This window comes from Notechis scutatus, chromosome 1 (assembly GCF_049901735.1).
Source record: "Notechis scutatus isolate UNSWTSFEM ecotype Mainland chromosome 1, rNotScu1.2, whole genome shotgun sequence".
Lineage (NCBI taxonomy): Eukaryota > Metazoa > Chordata > Lepidosauria > Squamata > Elapidae > Notechis > Notechis scutatus.
In genome coordinates, this window is record NC_142009.1 from 1694298 (window position 1) to 1719105 (window position 24808).

Below are 24808 nucleotides of genomic sequence, written 5' to 3' on the forward strand. Positions count from 1 at the left end.
GCTGGGTTTGTAAACCCCACCCCCTTTGAAAGAAGGAAACTGGTCGATGCCCTAAGGGAGAGACCCCTCACCCACCCCACTTAAAGTGCCAGCCAATGAAAGGGCATCCGGGGGCTTCTTAGGCTGCGGACAGCAGGGGGGGGCTGTGCTATTTCCCCAAATAGCAAATAGCTGTGATTCCACCCCCACCGGCCCCAGAAACCCCTCTGCAGCCCCCACCCACAAGCTGCCTTCCCTTTTCCCAGGTGTGGGAAGTGTATCTATTTTGTGACTCAAAACTCAAGATGAAAAAGGGAGGTTTTCCTTTTGAAGTGAGAAAAGGCAGTACCAAGCACTGATGAGAACTGATCTTGGAATGCTTTTGAAGTGCTGGGAACTATCACACATTTTGGAATGCTTTTGAAATGCCAGATACCGGATAAAGAAGTGGCTGTTACGAGCTAGGTACCATGAAAGATAATAAAATGTAACTTGTATCCTGAAAGATAGATTGTAAATCAAGCCATTTGTATACTGGGGGGTAGTAGGGGGTAGTTTTGGGTATAAGAGTAGAGCCTTTAAGCTTTGCCTTTCGTTCCTCCCACCTGCCAGGGCAGGAACCCGTTTCTGCAGAAATGCTACAATAAAGCCTTTTTCCTTGGATCAACTTTGAATCCTGGTGGTTTTTCTTAGCCACAATCTCACACAGGCAAGACTCTGGGCTGTGGCCCCTCGCCTCCCCCGCTTCCCCAATCTCTTTCTTAGAACATCCTGGTTGCAAGGAAGGCTGGGTTAGTCTGACCAGGGGGGAGGAGGGGAAGGGGGTCTTTTAGCCCCGACTAAACGGGGCCCCTAAAATCAGGGGTCTCCAAACGTGGTCGGTGTGTGTGTGTGTGTACTTCAACTCCCAGACTCCTTCAGCCAGCTATGCTCGATGTGGCCCCCCTTGGAGACCCCTGCCCCAAAGGGAGCGTCCAAAGGGAGCGTCCAAAGGGAGCCAAACCAGAGCATTTCTCATTTTCTCCCCTGTGATGCTGTTAAAGGCTCCAGAGATGGGATGCGTGGGGTGGGCAGCCTCTGGCCCCCAAAGGGGCGGGGTAGGGTGGATAGGATGGGGTGGACACACATCGTTTCCCACGGCCCTAACGGTCTCTGGAGCTTCTCTGGCCAAGCAGGGAGCCAGGACTGAGCAAAACAGGGGGTGAATTCTAGCAAATAAGCTTCTAAGGTCCCCAACCTTGGCCCCACTTTAAGACCGGTGGACTTCAACTCCCAGAATTCCCCAGTCAGCATAGCATAGGGACCTTGGAGGTCCATTAGTCCAGCCCCCTCCTCAAGCAGGAGATCCTGTGCGTAGCTGGCTGGGGAATTCTGGGAGTTGAAATCCACCGGTCTTAAAGTGGGGCCAAGGTTGGGGACCCCTGGTTTAGCCGAGGACGTCACCGCTGGAAGCAGAGAGACAAACTGCCCAAGCCTTACAAACAAAGCAGTATTTACAACAAAGGTGAACAAACTCTCGCTCTTCAGTCAAGCAAATCACAAAGGCGCTGGATCTCAGCGAGGCTGGACACTTCAGCCGGCAACGTGGAGAGGGCCTGGAGAGGAAACAGGAGAGCTACATTCAGGCCACTGGGCTCCGGCCTGCAACAACCATGTGAGAAACAGAAGAGGGGGAGGGAGTGGGGTGTGGGGGAACACCCTTCTCTCCGGGGGTCTTGAACCCAGGGCTGACAGCAGGACGGTTTCTGGTCAGGCTGGCCGGCCAGGCGTTTTGGGCTCGGAAAGCTGCCAGTTTGGCTGAAGGTCGTGGCAGCCGTTCCCTTAGCCAGCAGGTGGAAGAGAGCGTATGAATCTCAGAAAGTAAGAATTGGAAGGGACTGTGGAGGTCATCTAGACCAGAGGTTGCCAACAGCGGTCCGTGGCCCACTGGTGGGCCGTGAGAAAATTTTGGTGGGCCGCAGAGAAATCTCACCCCCAGAGTACCCTCCCCCCAAAGCAATTAATCCAGGCTGCGCAGAAACACAAGGCTGCACTGCCCACATGGCCCGCGGGAACCCTCCCCGCCCACTCACTCCTTACCCTGCAAACTTGCCTGCTAACTTGCTATTTTTCCTCCCCCCCTTCGACCATCAGCTGTTCTGCTGTGCCAGATTTAGCTTAGCTAGGAAGCAGGAAATGGTGGGATTTCTTGCTTTCCAGCTAGTCTTTAGATCTTCAGCTCTGCTTTTAAGCACAGCCGAATCTCCCTTAGGACTGAAGGTTCTGTTATTCAGTGCAGACTCACGGCAAGCAAATCTTATGTGACAGACTCAGGTAGCCAATGGAAGATAGATAGATCTCTGAATGAATCTGTGATTCTGGGAGCAACTCAGCCTGCCTGCCTGCTTGGCCTGATTTTGGGTAAAAGCTGCTCTTTTTTAAATAAAAAATTCAATATTTATATAAATATTTATAATATTTACATACAAGCCATGCCCAGCCAGTCACATGACCACCAAGCCACACCCACAAATTAGGCCAAACCCACAGAACCAGCTAGCAGTCCCTGGGATTTAAAATTATTTGGAGTTTGGGCGTCCCTGAGGTCCAAAAGGTTGGCAACCCCTGGTCTAGACCTCCTGTTCCTATCCCCAAATGGTGGCCATCCAGCTGCTGTTTAAATCTTGCCCCCCCACAACAGTCACTATGATTCTGGGCAGAATCGTCTATTTGAGGGGTCTCCAAGCTTGGAGATATTTGAGGGATATCCAACCGTGGCCACTTTTGAGACTTGTGGACTTCAACTCCCAGAATTCCCCAGCCAGCTATGAAGCAGGGAGGACTGTGGGGTCCCTGATGCTCTCTGAGCTGGGTGGTTTCTTCAAACATTTCGTGGTAACATCATCAGTGCTAGAAAGTGGCGTTTGCAGGAGGAGGTGGAGGAGAGCTGCGTGGTTTCCTTGCAGTTTCATGACCCAACTAGGGAACATCATCAGTTGTAGAAGGGAGTGGGGTTTGCAGAGAGGAGAGGAGGAGGAGGAAGAGAAGAGGAGGAGAAAGAAGAAAGAGGAGAAGAGAAGAAAGAAAGAGAAGAGAAGAAGAAGAAGAAGAAGAAGAGGAGGAGGAGGAGGAGGAGGAGGAGGAGGAGGAGGAAGGGAAGGAAGGAGGAAGGAGGAAGGAGAAGAGGAAGAAGAAGAAAGAAGAAGAAAGAAGAAAGAAGAAGAAAGAAGAAGAAGAAAGAAAGAAGAGAAGAAGAAGAAGAAGAAGAAGAAAGAAGAAGAAGAAGAAGAAGAAGAAGAAGAAGAAGAAGAAGAAGAAGAAGAGAGAAAGGACTGTGGGTCCTTGGGGCTCTCTGAGCTTTGGTCGTTTACTTGCAGACGTTTCATGACCCAACTAGGGAACATCATCAGTGCTAGAAGAGAGTGGCGTTTGCAGAGTGAGAGGCCTTAAAGCATGCTGGCTGGGGAATTCTGGGAGTTGAAGTCCACAACTCTCAAAAGTGGCCACGGTTGGATATCCCTGCCCTACATGGAGCTTTTAATTTACTGGGTAGGTGCCAACTCCGCTCAAAACAAGAGGACTAGCCCCTTAGGCGTCCCAATGGATTGGAACCCGGGCTAGAGACCTCAACATTTGTCCCCAAACCAATTGCTCCTTCCGGCCCTTCTCGGAATAAAACCAGGGTCAGGCTGCTGCTCGGCTGGATGTCCGCCTGCCCCCAGGACACTCACCTGCTTCAGGTCCGCCTCCACCTTTTGCTGGCGCTGCAGCCGGTGCTGGGCCTGGCACAGCCGCTCCTCCAGGCCCCTCACCTGTGGGCACAACCCCCAGAGGGGGCAGTCAGGGCGGGAGCCGAAGGTTGGCCCAGAGGTGGGGGGGGGGGACCCCAGGCCACACTTACCTGCTTCACGTGGCCGGTCAGGACCTTTGTGTGCTCGTTGTCTTTCTGCAGAAGCAGCTCCCTTAATTTCCCAACCTGTGGGGGGGGGGAGGGGTGAGAAGCGGCCGTGAGCCTGGAGAGAGGGGGCACCTGGGCATGCGCAGAGTGCCCGCTCTGCTCCGCGAGCCTGGAAGGACTTGTGGTTGGTACTGACCGCGATTTAGCAGGCGGTCAAGCTGTTTGCACAGGAAAGAGATTCCACGTTGGCAGAATTTATAGCATTTGTTCAATGACCGTCTGAAGCAGCGGCCTCCAAACTTGGCCCCTTTAAGACGGGTGGACTTCAGCTCTGCTGGCTGGAGAATTCTGGGAGTTGAAGTCCACCCGTCTTAAAAGGGGCCAAGTTTGGGGACCCCTGAAGTTACAATGGCACCAAAGAAACTTACGACCCGTTTTCACACATACGGCCTTTGTCGCACCCCGTGGACATGAGGTCAAAATTCGAATGCTGGGCACCTGGCCTGAATTGATGACGCTTGCGGTGTCCCAGGGCAGGGTGTCAACACAAATGGAAGCCCCAAATTTCGGTTCCTAAGCGAGGCGGTTGTTTCGCTGTCACGACCTTTCTTGCCACCGTTGCTCAGTGAATCCCCTAACTTAGTCACAGGGTCGTTCAGTGAATCTGGCTTTTGTATTCATTTTATCTGCTTGTCAGAAGGTCGCTAAACGTGACTCCGGGACACTGCAACCGTCGTAAATGTGAGTTACTTGCCAAGTGTCCGAATGCTTCAACGTGCAAAACGGTCGTCAGTCACTTTTTTTCAGTGCTGCAAGTCGAGACAATCTGTAGTAGTTCAAGCATCTCGTTCTAGTGTTGTGGTTCGCCGGCAGCAGGTGAGGACGGCTGAGGTCTCAGAGGGCGAGGACTCAGGTGAGGGGCCTGCGTGTGAGGCAGGGATGGGGCCAGGACCCTCAGGGGGTGGAGTGCTGCCTTCGGAGGTTGTGGAGGCTGGCAGCAGTGAGGAAGAGGACCATGAGGAGCCTGTGCGCATGCACACAGGGCTGCTCGAAGGAAAGAGAAGCTGCAGCAGCACGGGCAACTCGGGAGTAAGGCTGCAAGGTGATGGCCCCTCCCTTAAGAGATAAAAGCCAGCTGAGAATCGGGAGTTCTGTGCAGGAAGCAAAGAAGTTTTTGCACTCAAGTCTTGTGGACGTTCGGACTCTCTTAGTTTGCCTTTGGAAACTCTTTGAAATGCCTCTTGGCAACTTTATCTCATGTTCTTGGCAGCCTTGCACCCCCTTGGCAAGGCTCGTTCTCATCAGAGACAATGAGTTTGAAACAGCCTTTGAACCAGGAAGGAACGGAATTCGTAAAGAATCCTTAGAAGGTTTTGCTGTTACCTCTGTTTCGTGTTTGTTTCCTTGGAACCAGGTTCGGGTCAGAACATCTAGATAAGAGATTCCAGGCCAGAGGTGGGCAGGTATGTCCCCCTTAGGACCTGTGGACTTCAACTCCCAGAAGGCTGGCTGAGGAATTCTGGGAGTTGAAGTCCACAGCCATAGGGTAGGAGATGACCAGGCTGAGCCCAATGGAGGGGGGGTCATAATTTCTAAGGTATTAAGATTTAGAAACTGACCAGCAGTGAGTAGCTGCACGATGCTGTGAAGCTGATGTAAGTCTGGCTGATGTAACAAGAGTGATCCAGCAGAGTATATGGGTATTTCCCTTTAAGGCTGGAGAGTAAAGATCCCCTTTAAGAGGTGGTGCATAGATAAAAGGCAGCCATTAGAGGGTGGGGTTCTCTTTCCTTGGGGCCAGTGCTCAGGGCAGAAGTTCTCTGTGTGTTAGGAAGAAGAAAAGTTCACTTGTAAAGGTATTTTGCCTACCACGTGTACATTGTCTGTATATACCTGTCATATATTAAGCCACTGTTAATGTCTAAGTCTCCGTGTGCTGTGTGTTGCTCCTGGGTTGTCTCCTAGAGCAGGGGTCCCCAACCACCGGGCATAGACGGGCCGGTCCCAGTCCGTGGATCACTGTACCGGGCCGCAAAAGAAAATAAAATTTTAAAAAATGGCGGCTTTCTTCGCCTTCGGTGAATGCTGCTGGGATCAGGGATCAAGGACACAAATGAGAAAGGGGAGGGAGGAAGCAACCAAAGCCTGTCCTGCTCTCCGGCTCAGTGGCTTCGGTTTCCTCCGCCTCGTTCCTCTCTCAGTCGCTCTCTCGCTCCTCCACCAGCCCAGGAAGAAACTGCTTCAAAAGCCGGCAGGGTGGCTTTTCCTGTCGGCGCAGCTCCTCCAGCGCCCGTTCACCCCCACCCCCCGCCGGCGCGTTCAGTCCAGTGCTCCGTTCTGCCTGCCTGCCTCCCGCCGTTTCTGGTTGTTTGGGAGCAGCTTTGGCTGAGAATAATAACTATTCGCCTCTTTTTATCAGCGAAGCTGCTCCCAAACAACCAGAAGCGAGGCACAGGCAGGCAGGCAGGCAAGCAAAACTGAAAGCACTGGATTGAACCTGCGCCAGCGGCAAATGGGGTGAGCGGCGCTTGGGAGCTGCGGCGACAGGAAAAGCCACCCTGCCGGCTTCTTTGCTTCCTGGGCTGGTGGAGGAGAAAGCGACTGAGAGAGAAGGCGAACACCTGAGGAGGAGGGAGACACCTGAGGGATGGGGCTGAGAGAAGGCAGGGCCGAGGCCGTGGGCCGCCGCCACCCAGCGCTCAGTTTTGGCGCTCCTCAGCCCGGCGCAGTTCCTGAATCTGCAGCTGAAACCCTCCGTTTTAAATGTCCCAATAGAAGAGAATATCTGTCGCTCAGGGTTGCAATGAGGAGGCCTTGGCGCTCCTGAACTTGGTGGTTTGCTGGCAGGCGTTTTATTACCCGACTAGGTAACAACATCAGATGTAACCTGGTCAGGTAATGGCGTCTGCCAGCAAACTCCTGGCTCGAGACTCCCCGCCCCGGTCCTTGAAAAAGTGTTTCTGCTTGAAACTGGTCCCTGGTACAAAAAGGTTGGGGACCACTGTCCTAGAGGTAGTCACGCCGCCAAATAATTCTCGAGTCCCTCCGTGCCCGCAAGAGATCTAAGTCCAGCCCAACTTGAATGCCTTTCTTATCTTCCGCTCACTTGCCTCGACTGTTAGTTGGCCAGATTCTTGTAGGGAGCTTAAGCGGGCGATCCGTTTTGATAAGCATCTGATACTGCCTGGACCTCTTGATTCGCCTGGCACCCACCTGTGTTCCAGACAGGAGGGCACCCCGAGAACCTAAGCCCCAGAGCAAGGGTCCCCAGAGCCAGGACCGGTGCAACCCGCCCCCCCTCCCCCAACCCTTAGCACCTCCTGCCGCAGCCAGATCTTCTCCTGGGCGTCGGGGCGTTGGCTCCCACTCATTTCCTCCCAGAGAGTGGTGGCGGCCGTCTCGGACTTCTGGAGCTCCAGCTTCAGCTGGGCCACCTCCTCCCGCAGGGTCTGGGGGAGAGGGGAGAAAGGCCGGTTGGTCGCTGGCGTGGCAGGGCAGGGAGCCCGATAACCCAAGCTGCCCCCCCCCCCCAGTCACGTACCGCCAGTTCCCTCTTCTGATCGCTCAGCTGGCACTGCTCCCCCTCCTGTTGGCGCAGCAGCTCCTGCAGCTCCCTCTCGCTCTGGGGGTGGGGAGAAAGGGGTGGGGGGTCTTTGGGGCAGCCGAAGCCTGCCCAACCTTTGTGTGGCTGGGGGGCCACGACAAGCAGGCCCCAACTGCCCCCCTTCCAAGGGCTGAAGACGGAGTGCGCCAGGATGCAGGTGGCCTGGCTAGATGACCTCTGGAGGCCTCTCTGAGAATCCCAGCTGGGAAGGGCCCTGCTAAACCCCCCCCCCCAAGACTGCATTCTATTGAAATACTTTTTAATCACAACATCAAAATACAAACTTCAAAGGAAAAAGAAAACATACCAGAACAAACTCTGCTGACTGGAGGATTCTGGGAGTTGGAGTCCCCAGTCTTAAAACAGGGGTTCTTCAAACTCATTGACAGCGTCAATAAGACTTGTGGACTCCAACTCCCAGAATCCCTCCTCCAGTCCTGTGAGCTCAGGAATTCTGGGAGTTGAGGTCCACCAGTCTTATTGACGCTGTCAACGAGTTTGAAGGCCCCTGTTTTAAAAGGTTGCCCACTTTGGACAGCAGAGGGCTAGAGTGTCCCAGGCCACGCGGCCCCCTCCCCGGCGCACCTGGATTTTCATGTGCAGCACCTTCCTGAGCTTCATTTGGGCGGCTTGGGCGGCGTCCATCTCTGCCTGGTGCTGCGTTTGCGAGGTCTGCAGCTGTTGCTCCAGCTGCAAACTGTCGGGAGAAAAGGAGCTCAGGGCAGGGCAGCTCCCGCCCCGGAGGAGGGCTAGTGAGACCCTCCCTGCAGCCCCTCCCTCCAGCCAGCGCCCCTGCCAATGCTCACCTCTGCTCCCGCAGCTCTCCTAGGTGTTCTCGGCAACCCTTGGCGAGGAGGTGGAGCTGCTCCACGGCCAGGCGCAGGTCCTGGGTGTGAGCGGCCAGCGAGTCTTTAATCTCTGCAGAGAGAGAGAGTCCGGTCAGGGAAGGAGGTTAGGAAAAGGGGTTGCCCCCCCCAGCAAGGAGTCAGAATAACTAGAATCAGAGAGTTGGGAGGGACCCTGGAGGTCTTCTAGCCCAGCCCCCTTGCTCTTCTTAAAAATCCCCAGCGATGGCGCACCCACAACGCCCACAGATTAATTCATTAACTAGCAGAATCACAAGAGTTGGGAGGGACCTTGTAGGTCATCTACTCCAACCCCCTGCCTAAGCGGCAGACCCTACAACATTTCTGACAGATGGCCGCCCAGTCTCTTCTTGAAAGCCTCCAGGGATGAAGCTCCCACAACTTCTCTTCCATGGGTTGATTGTTCTCACTGTCAGAAAGTTTCTCCTTATTTCCAGGTTGAATCTCTCCTTGGTCAGTTTCCATCCATTATTCCTTGTCTGGCCTACGGGTGCTTTAGAAAATAGCTTGACCCCCCTTCCTCCTCTCTGGGGCAGCCCCTCCCTCAAATATTGGAAGACCGCTATCCTGTCTCCCCTGGTCCTTCTCTTCCCTAGACTAGCCAGGCCCAGTTCCTGCAACCGTCCATCGTATGTTTGAGACTCCAGTCCCCTCATCCTCCTGGTTGCTCTTCTCTGCCCTCTTTCCAGAGCCTCAACCTTTTTTTTATAGTGTGGTGACCAAAACTCGATAGGTGTGGCCTTACTCAGGCTTTAGAGAGTGCTATTAGTACCTTCCTTGATCTGGATTGTATCCCTCTGTTAATGCACTTTAGGATTGCATTGGCTTTTTTGGCTGCTGCTGCACAACATTGGCTCCTATTTAGCTGCTTGTCCACTAAGACTCCAATATCTCCCTCCCGGTTCCTGTTATTGAGCCCAGTTGCACCCAGTCTATATGTGTGTCCTTTGGGTTTTTCTGGCCTAAGTGGAGGACTTTCCTTTTCTCTACAGTGAATTGCATTTTGTTAGATAGGGCCCAGGGTTCGAGTCTGTCAAGATCCATCTGGATCTTGAGCCTGTCTTCTTGGGTGTTGGCTATTCCTGCCAGCTTAGCCTCATCTGCAAATTTGGGAAGTTCCCCTTCTATTCTACTCTTCTAGTCCAGCCCCCTGCTCAAGAAGGAGACCCACCCCCCCAGACCAGGGGTCTCCCACCGTGGCCCCTTTAAGACTTCCACTCCCAGAATCCCCCAGCCAGCAAAGTCCCCAAGTCTTAAAGGGGCCACGGTGGGAGACCCCTGCCCTGTTCCAGTCAGGACAAGGGGCTGTCCAGTCTCTTCTTAAAAACCTCCATCTTTGGAGCCCCCACAACTCCCAGTGGCGAGCCGTTCCACTGGCCAACCGTTCCTACCTGAGAGCTGGGGAGGGGGCGCCGGAGCTGCGCGCATAAAGGCCGTGGTCTCGCTCCAGAGGCCGGGGGTCTTTAGGGCTGAAAGAGAGCGAGGTTTCCTTCTTGGAGAAAATGCCCCAAATAGCGGACCTTGCATTGAACCCGTGCTCAACTTACCACCAGCAACCCTTCGAAGTTGCGTCGTTGGAAAGAGGGATGACTCATGGCCGTTTTTCACACTTACGACCACTGCAGCCTCCCCCCCCCCAGGGTCACATGACCAAAACCCAGACTCTGGGCAACTGACTCGTATTTATGACAGGCGCAGTGTTCCTGGGGTGGGGTGGGGTGATGGGAATCCCCTTTGCGACCTTCTGAGCAAGTCAAGGGGGAGGAGCTGCATTCGCTTAATGACTGTATAACTAACTTAAGAGCTGCAGCGATCCACTTAATAACGGTGGGAAGAAATGTCACAAAATGGGGCAAAAACTCACTGAACCAGGGAAATTTGGGGCTCAGTAAGTCAAGGACTATCTGTGCAAAGGCAAATATCCGGAGGAGGTTGCCAGGATTACGGCACTTAACCCCATTTCAATTCTGAGTCTCGAGCCAAACTTCCAAAGGATTTATTGGGAGTTAAAAGGTCCGGCACTGCCTGGGTGCATCCTAATTCCTATCCTCCAATGGGACACATCCATAGCCCAGAGTCCTCCATCACTTAGATATTTCTGCGGCAGAAACTTCAGTCACCTAGTTACTATCTTTAAAAAAAAAACATTTATGGAATGCGCTTTCAGTTTGCAAACGGCCGCACTGCTCCCCCTTTCCGTGGGCAACTCCAAAAAGGACCCTAGCAATATTTTATGAGTTGAAATATTTTTTGAGAAATATTTCCTGAGTTGGCAGAGGCCTCCTTCCAGGATCGCTCACCTCTCTGGGACGCAGCTCGAAGGACGCTCTCCACCAAGGAGACCCCCGGGCGGTACGGGGTGTGCCGGGCCGGGGTGCGTGTGCTGCTGTGGGGGGCCACTTCGGCTGCCTGGGAAACAAGCCGGAATTGAGACACACACACACCCCCTGCACACACACACACACAATGCATGAGAAAACCGGGTTGCCACCCCCAAAGGCCAGAAAAAGGGGGGCCCCCTCCTACCTCGCCTGGCCTGGCCGTCTGCAGAATGTCGGCGGCCTCCAGGAACTGGGTGTGGAGACCCCCCAACTCCCCCACGGCCCGGGAAAGCCCCTCCAGTCCCGCTTGGGTGTCCTGCAGCTCGGCCCTGGCGCTGCCCAGCTCTGCGCGGAGGGACTCCTGCTCCTGCCTGGGGAGGGGGGGGAAAAAGAAGAGGTCAGAGGTCGGGCTCGGCTGCCCACCCCAAGGGGCTCTGAGAGGCAGGGGTGGGGGGGTGGGAGCCCGGCCCTTACTGGAGCTTCTGGCGGGCGTCCTTGAGGTCCTCCAGCTGGCCGCTTCGTTCCCGCAGAGCGGCGAGGCTGGCCTTCAGCTCTTCTTCTGTCTCGCTCAGCTGGCGGCGGGCAACCTCGTTCTCCTCTTCAAGAAACTGCAAGGGGGAAGAGGGGTAGAAGGGCACCCCAAAATAAGGCCCATGGCAGCCCAGGTCTCCCCCTCCCCTCCCAGCTCCCCCGCCAACCTACCTCCCGGCAATCGGAGGCCTCCCGGGCGTCGCGCTGGGCGTTGTCCCTCTCCTGCTGCGCCCGCTCCTTCTCCCGTGCCAGCCTGTGGAAGAGCAGCCCCCACCCCAAGCCAAAGTTAGGGGAGGGGGCTCCCTGCCAGAGCCCCCCCCCTTCCCCCTGCAAAGCTGCCCCGTCGTTGGATGAATCCGGCCGGCTGAGTTTATGCAACACTGGAGTAGGCCAAAACCGGTGGAAAAGCCGGGACGGGTCCTCGACTTACGACCAGAATCCAGAGCCCAGAGCTTCGGTTGCTAAGCGAGACCGTTCTCTAAGCGGATTTCTGCCCCGTTCCATGACCTTTCTTGGCACAGCGGTCGTTCAGTGAATCTGGCCTGTCAGAAGGCCGCCAAAGGGGATCACGTCGCCCGGGACACTGCGACCGTCATAAACATGAGCCGGTTGCCTAATTTCGATCAGGGGGAGGCCACAACGGTCGCAAGTGTGGAAAAACCCCTTTTTTTTCAGTGAAGTTGTAACTGGATGGTCACTAAGTGAACCGTCGTTAAGTCGGGGACTACCTCTGTCCAACGGGCGAACCCACCAAGGGTGAAATGGAAAATGTGTTCAGGGTTTCACTGCCCCCCACCCAAAACGACCAGGGTCTTCACAGCTGCTTCCTCCCCAAAAGCCCCTAAGTCTCCCCATACTTTCTGGGGGGGAGGGGCTGCCTCTGCCCCCCTCGACTCCTGGGGGGCTCAAGTCCACCCCCAGGGAAGGAACTAAGGGGGGCAACCCTTGTGAGAAGGGGCCATTTAGGGTGGGGGTCTCTTTAGCCAAGATTGGGGAAATCCAACCGTGGCCCCTTTAAGATCGGTGGACTTCAACTCCCAGGACTTGATTAGTATATTTTTAATGAATTAAATGTTTCCTTTTTTTTTTGTAAAAAGTTTTTTATTTTTATCTTTTACAAACATCTCTTTTGGTGAACAATGTGGCTTCAGGTTTTTACATTTCCATGCAAACATGACCGTAATTACATATTTATCTTTCCTATTCAGTTTCTTATCGTTACATTTTCCATTTTCTGTGAATTTTCACAAATATTCTTATATTTTCACACTTATTTTATCCATTTTCAATGAATTAAACATTCTATTATCCACTTGTATAAGACAATGAGGAAGTTTGATAATTTTGGCTAAAAGAAAATAAGACGAAAAATGTATTTGTATAAAAATGAGAAGTTAAGGGGAAGGAAGGACACTGAAAACAGAAACATATGTAACGGAGGCAAATATAATAATGGAAAGAGGAACTATTAAGGGATAACCACAAATTAAGATGAAATTTTGAATGATTAATGAAATGATATGAATAGACTAAAGTGTAAACAAGTAGAATATATGATTAAGGAAGATAGAGAATGAATAAAAATAAAGAGGCTGATACAAAGGAATTTATGAGAATATCAAGAAGAAAAAAATGATAAGATAATGAAGTGATGTTAGAAAGTAGTATTTGTGACTATAGATATGACTGATTTAAAATGTAAAGCCCCTGGAACCACACTGTTCTTGCAAAGATGTATTTAAATCATTAAAAAATAAAAAAACTTTTTGGCACACAAAAAAAAGCCCTGTGGACTTCAATTCCCAGAATTCTTGGGGGATTCTGGGAGTCGAAGTCCACAGGTCTTAAAGGGGTCACGGCTGATAAATAATTCCCAGGTGAAATTAAATGAGACCCCAGGTTGATGTCAGTCCATCCGGAGGTGGTGCAACAGCTGGAATGCTGGGTGAAAACATCTGGAGGGGGCGGGGGGAGGGGGAAAGCAGCCAAGCAGGTCCCCCATCTCACCATCCGGCCGCCTCAAGACTCACCTGGCGACCTCGTCCTGCAGCTTCTGGATGGCGTCCGCCTTCTCCTGCAGCCGCTGGGTGAGCGCCAGCTGTTCCTCCTCCTGCTGCTCCAGCTGCTCTTCCGAGGACGCCACTTTTTCCAGAGCGGCCTGGAGGTCTGTGGGCAGAGGGCAGAGGTCAAGCTCCCCCCCACCCTTGGTGGGAAGACACCCCCGCCCCTTTAGAAAGGGTCTTGCCCTGCCCTCCAACGAGGGTCGGCTTCGGCCTCCTACCACCTCTGGTCAAAAGCCCCAGGAGCAAAGCTTTTGCCGCTTCTCTGCTCCAGGCGCAGCCTTGCTGGGCCCGCGCCACAATTCCCGGCGCCTGCTTTGAACTGGGTGCAAGGCTGGTGCCCATCGCGGGGCGGCTCACCTCGGTCCAGCCGCGTGTTGGTCTCCACCAGCTCATTCACCCGGCCCAGTGCTACAACCAGCTCTACCGTCGTCTCCTCCAGCTTCCGGCACACCTGCAGACGTTCATGGGCTTTGTAGTCCCTGCCTGTCTGAGGCCGTCTGCCACGACCGCAGGACCCTCCAGGGGGTGAGCCCGGAGACGCCTGGATACGGGTCCTGCTCCATCCTGCCCTCCCCCTTTCCCAAGGGGCCGTTTTGCCAACGGGGGGGAGGGGGAGGTCCAGGGGACCCCTGCTAAAGGGGGAAAAGAGGGGGGCCCCCTGAATGCACCCCACCCCTTTCCTGCAGAGGGGGCACCTTCCAGAAGCTACACTGGTTATGCAGAATGATTGAAGGGGAAGCGTGAAAGCAGCTCAAAGGATACAACTAAGTCCTTGACTTCCGACCGCAATGGAGCCCAAAATTTGTGTTATGAAGTGAGACACCTGTCAGGTGAACTTTGCCGCATTCTAACGACCTTTCCTGGCCACAGTTGTTAAGTGGATCGTATCTGTTGTTAAGTGGGTGACATGGTTGTTAAGTGGATATGGCTTCCCACCATCGGCTTGCAAAAGGGGATATCCCGGGACCCCCCCTAGGAATACTGCGACCCTCATAAATACGAACAAGTTGCCTGATCATGTGACCACAGGGATGCATAGCGGTTGTAAGTGTGAAACATGGTCATAATAAGCCAATTTTTTCAGTGCTATAATTTCAAACAGTGAAAGTCAACAGAAGAAATGAGACTCACTTCACAAACCGCTTTGCTGACTTAACCCCTGCAGCAATTCACTTAGCAACCATGACAAGGAAGGCCGTAAAACGGCACAAAACTCACTTAGTGACTGTCTCGCTTGGCAACGGAAATTTCAGGCTCCATTTGTGGTCATAAGCTGAGGACTAGGTGGGTCAACCCAGGTGGGTCTCATAAGGGCGGAAGCAGCCCCCCCCCAGTCCGTTCTGCAGCCCCCCCCGACCCCTTTCCCCCCCAAAAAAGGGGCCCCTTGCCTCTTGGTGCCGGGCGCTTTCAGTCCGGGCAGCCTTCACCTCCTCCGCCATCTTCCGGTGGGCCAGCAGGCACTTGCCGACGATGCTGCGGTAGCCTTGGTACTGTGGGGGGAGGGTGGGGGAGACCGAGAAGCCCCCCTGTCAGCGCAGGGAGGGGTCAGGATTCCAGCAGTTCCCCCCATTGAAATCCTGAGTCTCGAGCCAAACTTCCAAAGGATTTATTGGGAGTTAACATGCCGGCACTGCCTGGGTGCAGCCGACTCTGAGGCACATCATTCACTGTCACCCTTGACCCTGGTTTTTGCCCCCCACCCTCATCCCTCTGGGTGTATCCTCATTCATATCCTCCAATGGGACACGTCCATAGCCCAGAGCCATCCATCAGGCCCTCCAGGTAGATATTTCTGCGGCAGAAACTTCGGTCACCTAGAAACTATCTTTGAAAAAACATTTATGGAATGCACTTTTGGTTTGCAAGCTGCTGCACTGCTCCCCCCTCCCTTTCTGTGATGGCCACTCCAAAAAGACCAGAGAAATATTTCATGAGTTGACAGGAGGCTCCAGGAGGGGGCTGGGGGGTGTCCAGCGAGTAGCACTCACGTCCAGCCGCATCCGCGCCCAGTCAGCCTGCAGGGCTGCTGCGAGGGTGTCCCCTTCGGCCACGTGGCGGCCCAATCCGGCCAAGAGATCCACCTGCAAAAAGTGGGGGGGGCAGAGGGTGCTGCAGACATTGGAGGGAGCAAGCCAGACCCCCCTGCCCACCCAGAGCCCCCCAAGCCTCCCCGTCCCCCACCTGGAGCCCCTTTGCCTCCTGCAGCTGGGACCACAGGCGCTGCCGGGACTCAGCACCCAGCTCCAGCGTCCGGATCTTGGCGGCAGCTTCGGCCTGCACTGATTCCCGGACCAGGTTGGCCTGCAAGGGAAAAGGGGGGGCCGAGTGAGAGGTCTCCGCCCGAGCCCCCCCAGGCCCACCGGACCTGACACAGGCGGTTCTTGACTGACGAGCGCAAGGCAGCCCTAAATTTCTGTCGCCAGGGGAGCTTTGCTGCACTTTACGAACTTTCTTGCCACCGTTGTTAAGCGCATCGGTGCAATAGTTCAGCCCGGGGGCTCCAAACTTGGCCCCTAGAAGCTATTGCGCCACCTCCGGACGGACTCACATCAACCTGGGGTCCCTCTTATTTAATTTCCCCTGGGTGGCCCCTTTAAGACCGGCGGACTTCGACTCCCAGAATTCCCCAGCCAGCTCTGCTAATGACCTGAACTCTGGATGCTGCGATAAAGAGGAGCCAGTTACATCACACCCACCCAAGGATGCCCGGACGGTCGTACGTGTGAAAAGGCCCCATGCCACTTTGGTCACTCAACGAAGTATTGTAGGTCCAAGGACTACCTGCGCAGGCCCACACCTGGGGCAGCAGATGGGCAGCCAAGGTTGAACCCCCTCCCAACAGCCCCTGCAATTCTGCCCCAGGCCCAGCGTTTCCCAGCCCCCCCCCCCCAACTCCGTGGAAGGGGTCCTTGCAGGGGAGGGCTGGAGGCCTCTGGCTGGCATCTTGCAGCTTCCAGCCAGGCTCAGCTTTGGGGGGGAGTGGGGGGGGGGGGAGAAGAAGGGCCCCATGCCCGCCTCTCCTACCGCGTCCTTCGCCTTCAGGGCCGCCTCCAGCTCCTGGGCCATCTCCTGCTGCTTCTGGCTCCAGTGCTGCACCAGGTCCCTGGCCCGAGCCAGCAGCCGCCCCATCTGCTTCTGCTACAGGAGGGGGACAGGGGGGCATTGAGCCAGGGAGGAGGGAGGAGAGGAGGGAGGAAAAGAGAGAGGGAGGGAGGGCAAAAAGAGAGGGAGGAAGAAGAGAAGGAGGGCAGAAGGGTGAAAGAAGAGGTAAAGGGAACGAAGGGAATAGGAAGGGAGGAATAAAAGGGTGAAAGGAGGGAGGGAAGGAAAAGGAGAGATGAGACAGACGGACGGACGGACGGACGGAAGGAAGGAAGGAAGGAAGGAAGGAAGGAAGGAAGGAAGGAAGGAAAGAAGGAAAGAAGGAAAGAAGGAAAGGGAAAGACAGCAGTGAGATTAGCACTCGCACAATGTTGGAAAGGAGATTCTATGCCGATAGTTTAATTATCCAAAAGATTTTTGATTGCGTGGAAATGGACAAACTTTCATTAGAATTAAAAGAGAAGGAAGAGTCAGATTATTATACAGTTTGGGAATGTTGGTATCATTGGATAAATAATAGAAACAAGCAATTAAGTAAATAAGGAATGTAAAATTTAGAAAGAAGTATATATAAAGAAGGTACTACACAGGCATCACATCAAGACTGCCTTCAAAACAGACGATAAAATAGCAGCCATCCTTAGAAACCCCAAAGATAAAATTGACCTGGAAAGCCAAGGCATATACGAAGTCCCCTGCGCATCATGCCCGGCCACATACATCGGACAGACCGATAGAAGAATAAGGACCCGCCTGGATGAACACAAAAATGCAGTCAAAAAGCTGGAACACACTTCCTCACTAGTCCAACACATCGAAGCCACAGGTCATAGCATCAACTTCAATGGCACCAAAACTCCAGCCACTATAGAAAACCCTAGCCACAGAATCATCAGAGAAGCCATAGAGATTGAAAAAAGACCAGAAAGCATGAATAGATGATTCCACCAGGCTGTCAATCATTTGGAAGCCTGCACTCACAAACAAAAAAAATCTCCACACCACTAGCCAGGCAAACACCTGGGCACAAACAGATCCCCCCTGATACCTCCAGCTCAAACACACCCCAACCAGGCGCCCAGATGAAACCCAGCTTCCTAACTAATGATAGCCGTCCATTTACTCGGAGCCAAGCTGCACTAAAAGCCTCCAATACAGGAACACAATGTTGCCAGCCAATTAAGACAAAAAAAAGCCACAAAACAGAAGATATTAGAAACACCAATCAAGCAGAATACAGCAAACTCCAAGACCAATAAACACAGACCAAGACTCCCAGCCAATCAGGATGAAGAAAAAACCATTCTGGCACAGCAATAGGCTAGCCCCAAATTTTAAACTGAAACAACTGTAAAAGTCTGACTCACAGACTAACACAATACAGAAGCCTGATGATGGCAGATGAGATTCTGCCGAAACGTTGCTACAACTTTAAAAGCACAACTACAATGATGTGGGAAAATACCCGAACAAAGCTGAATACCATTAGGAGTATAAAATAGGCACTGGAATAACAATTGAAATGTAAGCACTGTCAAAATGGATTGTAACATACACAATACTTTCATTTTAAACATTTGTATTGTTGTTTGTGTTTTAATGTTGTACATTTTCAATAAAGGTTATTAAAAAAAGGAAAGGGAGGGGAAAAGGAGATGGAGGGAAGGAAGAACAAGAGTGAAAGAGGAAGGAAAGGAAATGGAGGAAGAAAGCGTGAAAGAGGAAGAGAGGAAGGAAGGAAGGGCCACTCCCCACCCCCCACGGGTTGCTCACCTGCTGGCCTAGTGACCTCCGGTCCTCCTGGAGGTGCTGGAAGGAGCCGTCGACCATGGCCTGGATCTGCCTGGATTCGGACATCCAGGCCCTCTGCAGAGGGAGGAGAGGGGAGGTGTTGGGCTGGGCGGGGGAGGAGGAAGTGACCCACCGGATATTAATCCCCTAGGCCACCCAGCAGGGCACCCTCCATGGCTGGCATACTCCAGGAATAGTGGCCACAGTGACTGTGGCCTGGAAAGGGAGGCTGCAGCAGGAAACAAGGGGCCCCTGGATATTCGGACCCCTGACCCCCCCCCCCCGCCCCCACGCCCAACTAAAAAACAAACAAACTCCTTTGGTGTCAACCTTCAACCTCTTCCTCCTTTCCTTTGCTTCTTTCTGGCTGCCATGAGTAACGGGGGTGGTGGTGGAAAGTGTTGAAAGAGTTAATAACTGATATTGTATAACCTGGGGAGGGTTTCTCATTCCTGCTTAGCTTTCTCTGCGCAACTGCAACCCTTTATCTGAGTAAGCCAAGGTCAACTAATCATCACCACCTGGACTGCAACCCTTTATCTGAGTAAGCCAAGGTCAACTAATCATCACCACCTGGACTGCAACCCTATCTAGTGCGTCAACTAATCATCATCACCACCTGGAACCCTTTATCTGTAAGCCAAGGTCAACTAATCATCACCACCTGGACTGCAACCCTTTATCTGAGTAAGCCAAGGTCAACTAATCATCATCACCACCTGGACTGCAACCCTTTATCTGAGTAAGCCAAGGTCAACTAATCATCATCACCACCTGGACTGCAACCCTTTATCTGAGTAAGCCAAGGTCAACTAATCATCATCACCACCTGGAGATGTCCGCATGATGAAGTTCACAACTTTTAATTGGAAGGACCGTCTGAACTATTTGGGGGGGACGGGGGGACATTTCACTCCCTTGATATATGTGATGTGCGTGCCTAATTACCCAGATTCAGAATTTTCTTGTTGCTACCAGTAACTTCCAGTAAAAGACATCTTTTCTCTAATTCAGGGGTGTCCAACCTTGGAAAGCTGGCTGAGGAATTCTGGGAGTTGAAGTCCACAAGTCTTAAAGTTGCCAAGGTTGGACACCCCTGCTCTAATTACAAGAGTCTTAAGTATTTCTTTCCTGGATGTAGAACGGAGCAGCAGCTGACATTTGGTCTTTTTAGTTGCCAGCAGAAAGGGAGGGGGGAAAGTAGTGCATTCCTTAAATGCCTCATTGTGCGCGCGCTCGCGTGCCACACCCAGAAGGCAATGGGCACGCCCCCCTCCCCCACCGCTTCCTTACCTGCACTGCGCCTCACAGCTGATTTTCGGCCCGCTTGAGGCCTTTTTCGGCCTCCCAGAGGCTTGAGGAAAGGTTCTGCAGGCCGAAAAATGGGCCCATTTGGTCACTTCCGGTATTTCCGGAAATACAGGAAGTGACGAAACAGGCCTATTTTTGGGCCTGCAAAGGCTTTCCTCAAGCCCCTGGGAGGCCGAAAATCAGCCGTGAGGCGCGTGCATGCGCAGTGAGGTAATTTTGCCTGCATGCCGGCACAAATGGCTCTATGTGCCACACATGCCATAGGTTCACCATCACAGCCCCAGGGAGACAACCCCGTGACCAGTCGGTCACTAAGGAACTGGCCGTAACTCAAGGACCACCCGTAGAGGGTTTCTGTGCGCAGCTGAGACCCAACAGGGAAAGCGAGGGTCCTGCCCCCCTCCCCTAGCCCCTTCCCCAAGATTGAGCCGGGCCTGGGTACTTGCCATCTCCTCGTTGGCGCCCTCCAGCCACTGGGCAAGGCCCTGCAGGTTCTTCTGGCTATCCTGCAGGGAGCGGAAGCGCAGCCGCAGGTCCAGGTAGAGTTCGTGGTAGAGTCGCTCCTCCGCCTGCCAAAGGAGACAACCCCCAAAAAGACCCTCAGGCCAGCCGGAGGGAGACCCCAGATGCCGGGGGTGTGGGGTGTGTACAGGGGGGCTGCCAGGAGTGAACGGGGACTGTCAGGCCTGTCTCGGCCCTGAGCACCTGGGAAAGAGAGACCCTCGACTCCCCTTTGTGGCAGAAGGGACAGGCAGTCCTGGACTTACAATCACTTCGTTTAGTGGCCATTCGAGGTTACAACGGCACGGAAAAAAGTGAGTTACGACTGTTTTTCAGAACAGTGGCAGCATTCCCCATTTGGCTGCTTGGCAAATAAGGAATGTCAGTGTCTTAGTGGACCATTCAGCTTCAGAGTTGATTGTTTTTTTGCACTTACGGCTGTTGTTGCAGCATTCCCTGTGGTCGCCCAATCAAAAGCCAGACACTTGGAAACTGGCTCGTGTTTATGACGGTCGCAGCATCCTTCCCACTACCCCCAGGCCTTCCATGCCCGCCACGAACACACCTGGCCCTTGACTCACAACCACAACTGAGCCTGAAATTTCTGTCGCTAAGGGAGACACTTGTTAAAGTGAATTTTGTCTCATTTTGCGACCTATCTTGCCACTGTTAAGTGAATCACTGCAGTTGTTAAGTTAGTCAGACGGTTGTTAAGTGAATCTGGCTTCCCCAGTGACTGGGTTGCCGGGGCCGGTGGTGGTGGGGAAGGAAATTGTGTGTGTGTGTGTGTGTGATTTTGTTATATTGTACTATATTAATTTATTTAATTCTTTTTGTTAGTTTTTATTGTTTTAAAATGTGGTTTTATATTCCGTAAGCCGCCTTGAGTGAATAGGTGGCAATATAAATTCAACAAATACATAAACAAATAAAATAAATAGGAATCACGTGACCCCCCCAGGATGCTTGCGACTGTCATCAACACGAGTCGGTCTCCAAGGGGAGGAGTGGAGAAATCTCGGGGAGGAAGGGGCTTCTCCACCCTTCACCTGCAGCAGAGGTCTCCAACCTTGCCCACTTTAGGACTTGTGGACTTCAATTCCCGAAATGTTTACTACGTGAATGTTATATGTGGAAACTACATCTTGTAAGTTACACCTGAGAAAATGAAGAACAGAAGAGATTCCATGTTTATCCGATAGTTGACCTGTGCAAGGATTACTGGACAGTTATATAAGTGGATCTAATGGACACATGATGTTTGGTCACTTGTTCTGTTTTGAAAGTAAAATGTCAAGTTCTTGGCTGGAATAGGGGGTTTGTAATGTTGGCTTACAGATACAGGTGAGAGATGCTAGGTCACCCTGAGCCAGCGGAAACCTGTTAATGATCCATTGCGCTTGGATGGACGTAACAGGAAGACACGGCCGTGAGAACGAGGGTAGCTTCCAAGGACAAGGAAACAGGTGTTACGCTACAATAATAGGGGAGATATGTAGCTTGGGTAGAGTGTGGACCCAGGAAAGGGGCAGAGACTGTATATTTGAGCCTGTATATAAACCCCGGCCCTCCCGGGGAAAATGGTTTCTGTCCACGGGCAGAATTCCCTTTGGCAAAAGCTTCATAATGAAGCTTTTCCATATTGGCTGTTTTTTGTAATTATTATCACAGTGAACTCCCGGAATGCTGAAAACAACAGTCGTAAGTGCAAAAAAGTCTGAAGCTGGTCACTAAATGAACTGTCATAAATTGAGGAGTACCTGTACACTTCTGCAATCCCTTTCACTTCGTGGGTGGGGGGAGGGATCTTCCTCTCATTTCACCTGCAGCAGGTTTTTAACCTTGGCCACTTTAAGACTTGTGGACGTCAACTCCCAGAATTCCTCAGCCAGCTGTGCTGGCTGGGGAATTCTGGGAGTTGAAGTCCAGAGGCCTTAAATTGGCCAAGGTTGGAGACCCCTGACCTGCAGTCTCAGCTCTTCATCCCCCTGAGCTGTTGGGCTTTTGAGGGAGGGGCCAGGGCCCCAAATCATGGGTCCTTGAGCAGAGACGGACCGGGGAGACCCCCCCTCCCAGCCGCTCCCAGGCAGAAGGAACAACCTCCTAGTCCTCATGAAGGCCGAACAGCAGAGGAGCAAGGGGAGAACTGACGAGCCTGACCTGCCCATCAAGCCCACAGGTCACTCTCCTGCGTCCCCCCTCCTCCCCCCAAGCTCACCTGGCTGGACTCGGCGGTGGGGGTCTGGGTGGCCGCCTCCCTCTGGTCCGCTGGCCCCACGGGGCTGCCGATGGCCGGAAGCCTTGGGCAGCCCGGATCTGGTACGAGAGGGCCTCCATGATGATGAGGGTGCTCTCCAGGCGCCTCTCCAGCTCCGCCCGGGAGAGAAGGCCCAGCTGGTCCCGGGAGCAGCTGAGGAGACAGGAGCCCCCACCCCACTCAATCCGGGCCGGGGAAGGGGTGGCAGCCCCCAGGCCATGGGTGCGAAGGGGTGATGGCTCTGGAAGAGGAATGCCTCCGGGAGGCCTTGAATCTCCAACTGAACCCTGCACCCGTCCTGGAATTTCAGGGGACCCCCACCCACCTTCTCCCCCAAACGTAGCCCCTCTCTTGGCTCTCAGCAAGACGAAGGTGGACCCTTTTCTATAAGCCCTCCAACCAGGTTAGTCTAGGCTTCCTCCAGAGCGGCACCTTTACGATGAATGGACTACAACTCCCAGGATTCCCCAGCCAGCAGGGGAATTCTGGGGGTTGCAGTCTACCCATCTTAAAGTCATGTGGGTGAGAACTTACGGCTGTGGCCTCATGGCAAAGTACAACAAGAGTTAAATTATGGGCTGTTGCAAACCACTTGTGCAAGCCAGTCGCCAGAGTTACGTGTAAAAACAAGGAGGTGGTTTGCTCTGGAGGCGCCGGGGCTTGGCGAGAAACCAGGCGCCGGGGAGTTCTAGTTCAGACGTAGGCAGGAAAACTAATGGGGTGACATTGGGAGAGTCCCTCTTCCATGCACGTCGACCCACCTCACAGGTTAACAAAGCTGGGTGAAAAGCCATCATAAATCTGTGCCAGGCACCCTGGCATGACTGGAGCATGCCCATGATACCACCCGCCTCAGTTTGGGCGCCTTCCTTCCCTGCCCACCACCCACACCTCACCCCCTCCTCTCCCTTCCCTTAAACTCTCCGGCAAGAGCCAGAGGAGGGAAATTGGCACGGCTGCCTCAGTTTCCCACCTGGCCGCAGCCTTGAAGGCTCGAGGGAGGCAGCGCCCGCTGTGCCCCAGGCTCTGCCCGCAACACTTACTGCCAGAGAAGGGAGTCGGTCTCGGCTGTGCTGTCCGTGGTGGCGGCCTTCTCCGCAGGGGAGGTGTTCACGCCAGCCTCCCGCAGGCTCAGCTGGGAGGTCCCGGCAGCCACAGAGGCCACAGAGACACGGGCGACGCCAGCGCCCCGATCCTGCTGGGGGAGGCCGCCAAAGGGCATGCAGGTGTGGGCACAGGTGAGGCAGGGAGGGTGGGTGCTCGTCCCTTGGGGGCCTGGCCAAGAGGGCTCCTTCCCTGCCGGAGAGACCCCCAGCCCATCGCCCAGGAGGCTCAGAGGAGACCCCCACAGGCCGTGGCACCTGCAGCCTGGCAGGGAGATGCGGGCAGTGCCCGGGTCCTGGCCCACGACAGGCAAGTCCTGGCCCTCCGGGGAGGCCTCTGTGGCAGCCAAACAGGGCGGGGCGATGGCCCCAGCCTGCTCCAAGGGGGCAGGGCTCTCCTCCTCCTCCTCCTCCTCCTCCTTTGGCCCCGAGTCCTGGCAGCTGGGGGGGCTTGCCCAGGCTCCTGCAGACGGCCCCGAAACAGGCGTGCTGGTACGATGGTCCTGCCCCAAGGCTGGGCTCAGGGAGGGGCTTGTGCGAGAGCCCGGGGATCCAGGGCTGGCCGTGGCCCCGAGCTCAAGGGCCCGGATGGTCCCCTCTTCTTCCTCCTCCTCCTGCTGCTGCTGCTGGGGCCTCCCTACGGAGAGGCCTCGTCGGAGGTCGGCCAACATGGGCGAAGCGGGCAGCAGCTGCTCCAGCCAGTCCAGGGGAGCCGTCCAGGAGATGGCACCAGGTGCGGGGGATCCATTGGGCCCCTTCTGGGCAGAGGAAGCCGCTGGGTCCTGCGGTCAAACAGGGGGAGGTTAAGGGGGGGGGACACACCCAACTCCCACCTGCCATTACGGAGGGGATGGAGCCCAGAGAGGAGGCTGGCAGCGACCCCTCCCTGCTGCCCTGCAGAGCAGTTTGCCTGGGGGCGGGGCGGGGAGGAAACCATGGCAGGGGAGGGGAGGCAGGCGGCTCAAACTTTCTAGTCCTCAAGACTTTCAGGGCCCCCGCCTCCCACCCGCTCTCCGCCTGCCCCAGGGAAGAGAAGCCCCGCAGCCCAGCAGGCCCCCCCTTCCCCGATTCAGCGGCCCTCCAGATGTTTGGGGCTCCAGATCGGGGGGCCGGGGGGTCTCCAGCCTGGGCCGCTCTAAGCCTGGCGGACTTCCCCAGCCCGAGAGCCCCGCGCCAGATCCAACCCTTTGGGAAGCCCCCGCCCGCTCCCCAGGCCCCGCACTCACCGGGCCGCTCCCGATCGGGCGCCTCGACTCAGCCATGCCGGGAAGGGAGGAGCGAAGGACCGGCCGCCGCTGGGCTGGTGGGGCTCTTTTCTTTTTTTTTGAATGAAACCGCCGCCGCCGCGCGGCTCTTAATTGGCTGCGTGACGTCACGTCCTGGGGTGGAGGGAGAGAGAGGCCCGCCGCGAAGCCGCGCCCCCATCGGCGCTCTTTCGGGACGCTGATTGGCGGAGACGCTGCAGTTTCCGAAGACACGTGCGCGCCCCTCTCTCCCTCTCT

General features: G+C 54.4%; 1 protein-coding gene across 1 annotated transcript; it reads right to left on the reverse strand.

Moving 5' to 3' along the window:
* Positions 1 to 1465: 1465 nt before the first annotated feature.
* Positions 1466 to 24587, reverse strand: SPAG5 (sperm associated antigen 5). Its single transcript, XM_087952834.1, is given in 25 exon segments — positions 1466 to 1574; positions 3690 to 3770; positions 3860 to 3934; positions 7174 to 7305; positions 7398 to 7478; positions 8046 to 8157; positions 8267 to 8378; positions 9718 to 9795; positions 10627 to 10735; positions 10853 to 11018; positions 11122 to 11255; positions 11350 to 11431; positions 13209 to 13344; positions 13599 to 13692; positions 14630 to 14731; positions 15230 to 15322; positions 15423 to 15542; positions 16266 to 16379; positions 18117 to 18209; positions 19892 to 20014; positions 21025 to 21031; positions 22175 to 22224; positions 22227 to 22356; positions 23247 to 24088; positions 24533 to 24587. Coding segments are annotated over 25 exon segments (3174 nt in total). The 5' UTR covers positions 24569 to 24587; the 3' UTR covers positions 1466 to 1502.
* Positions 24588 to 24808: the final 221 nt, after the last annotated feature.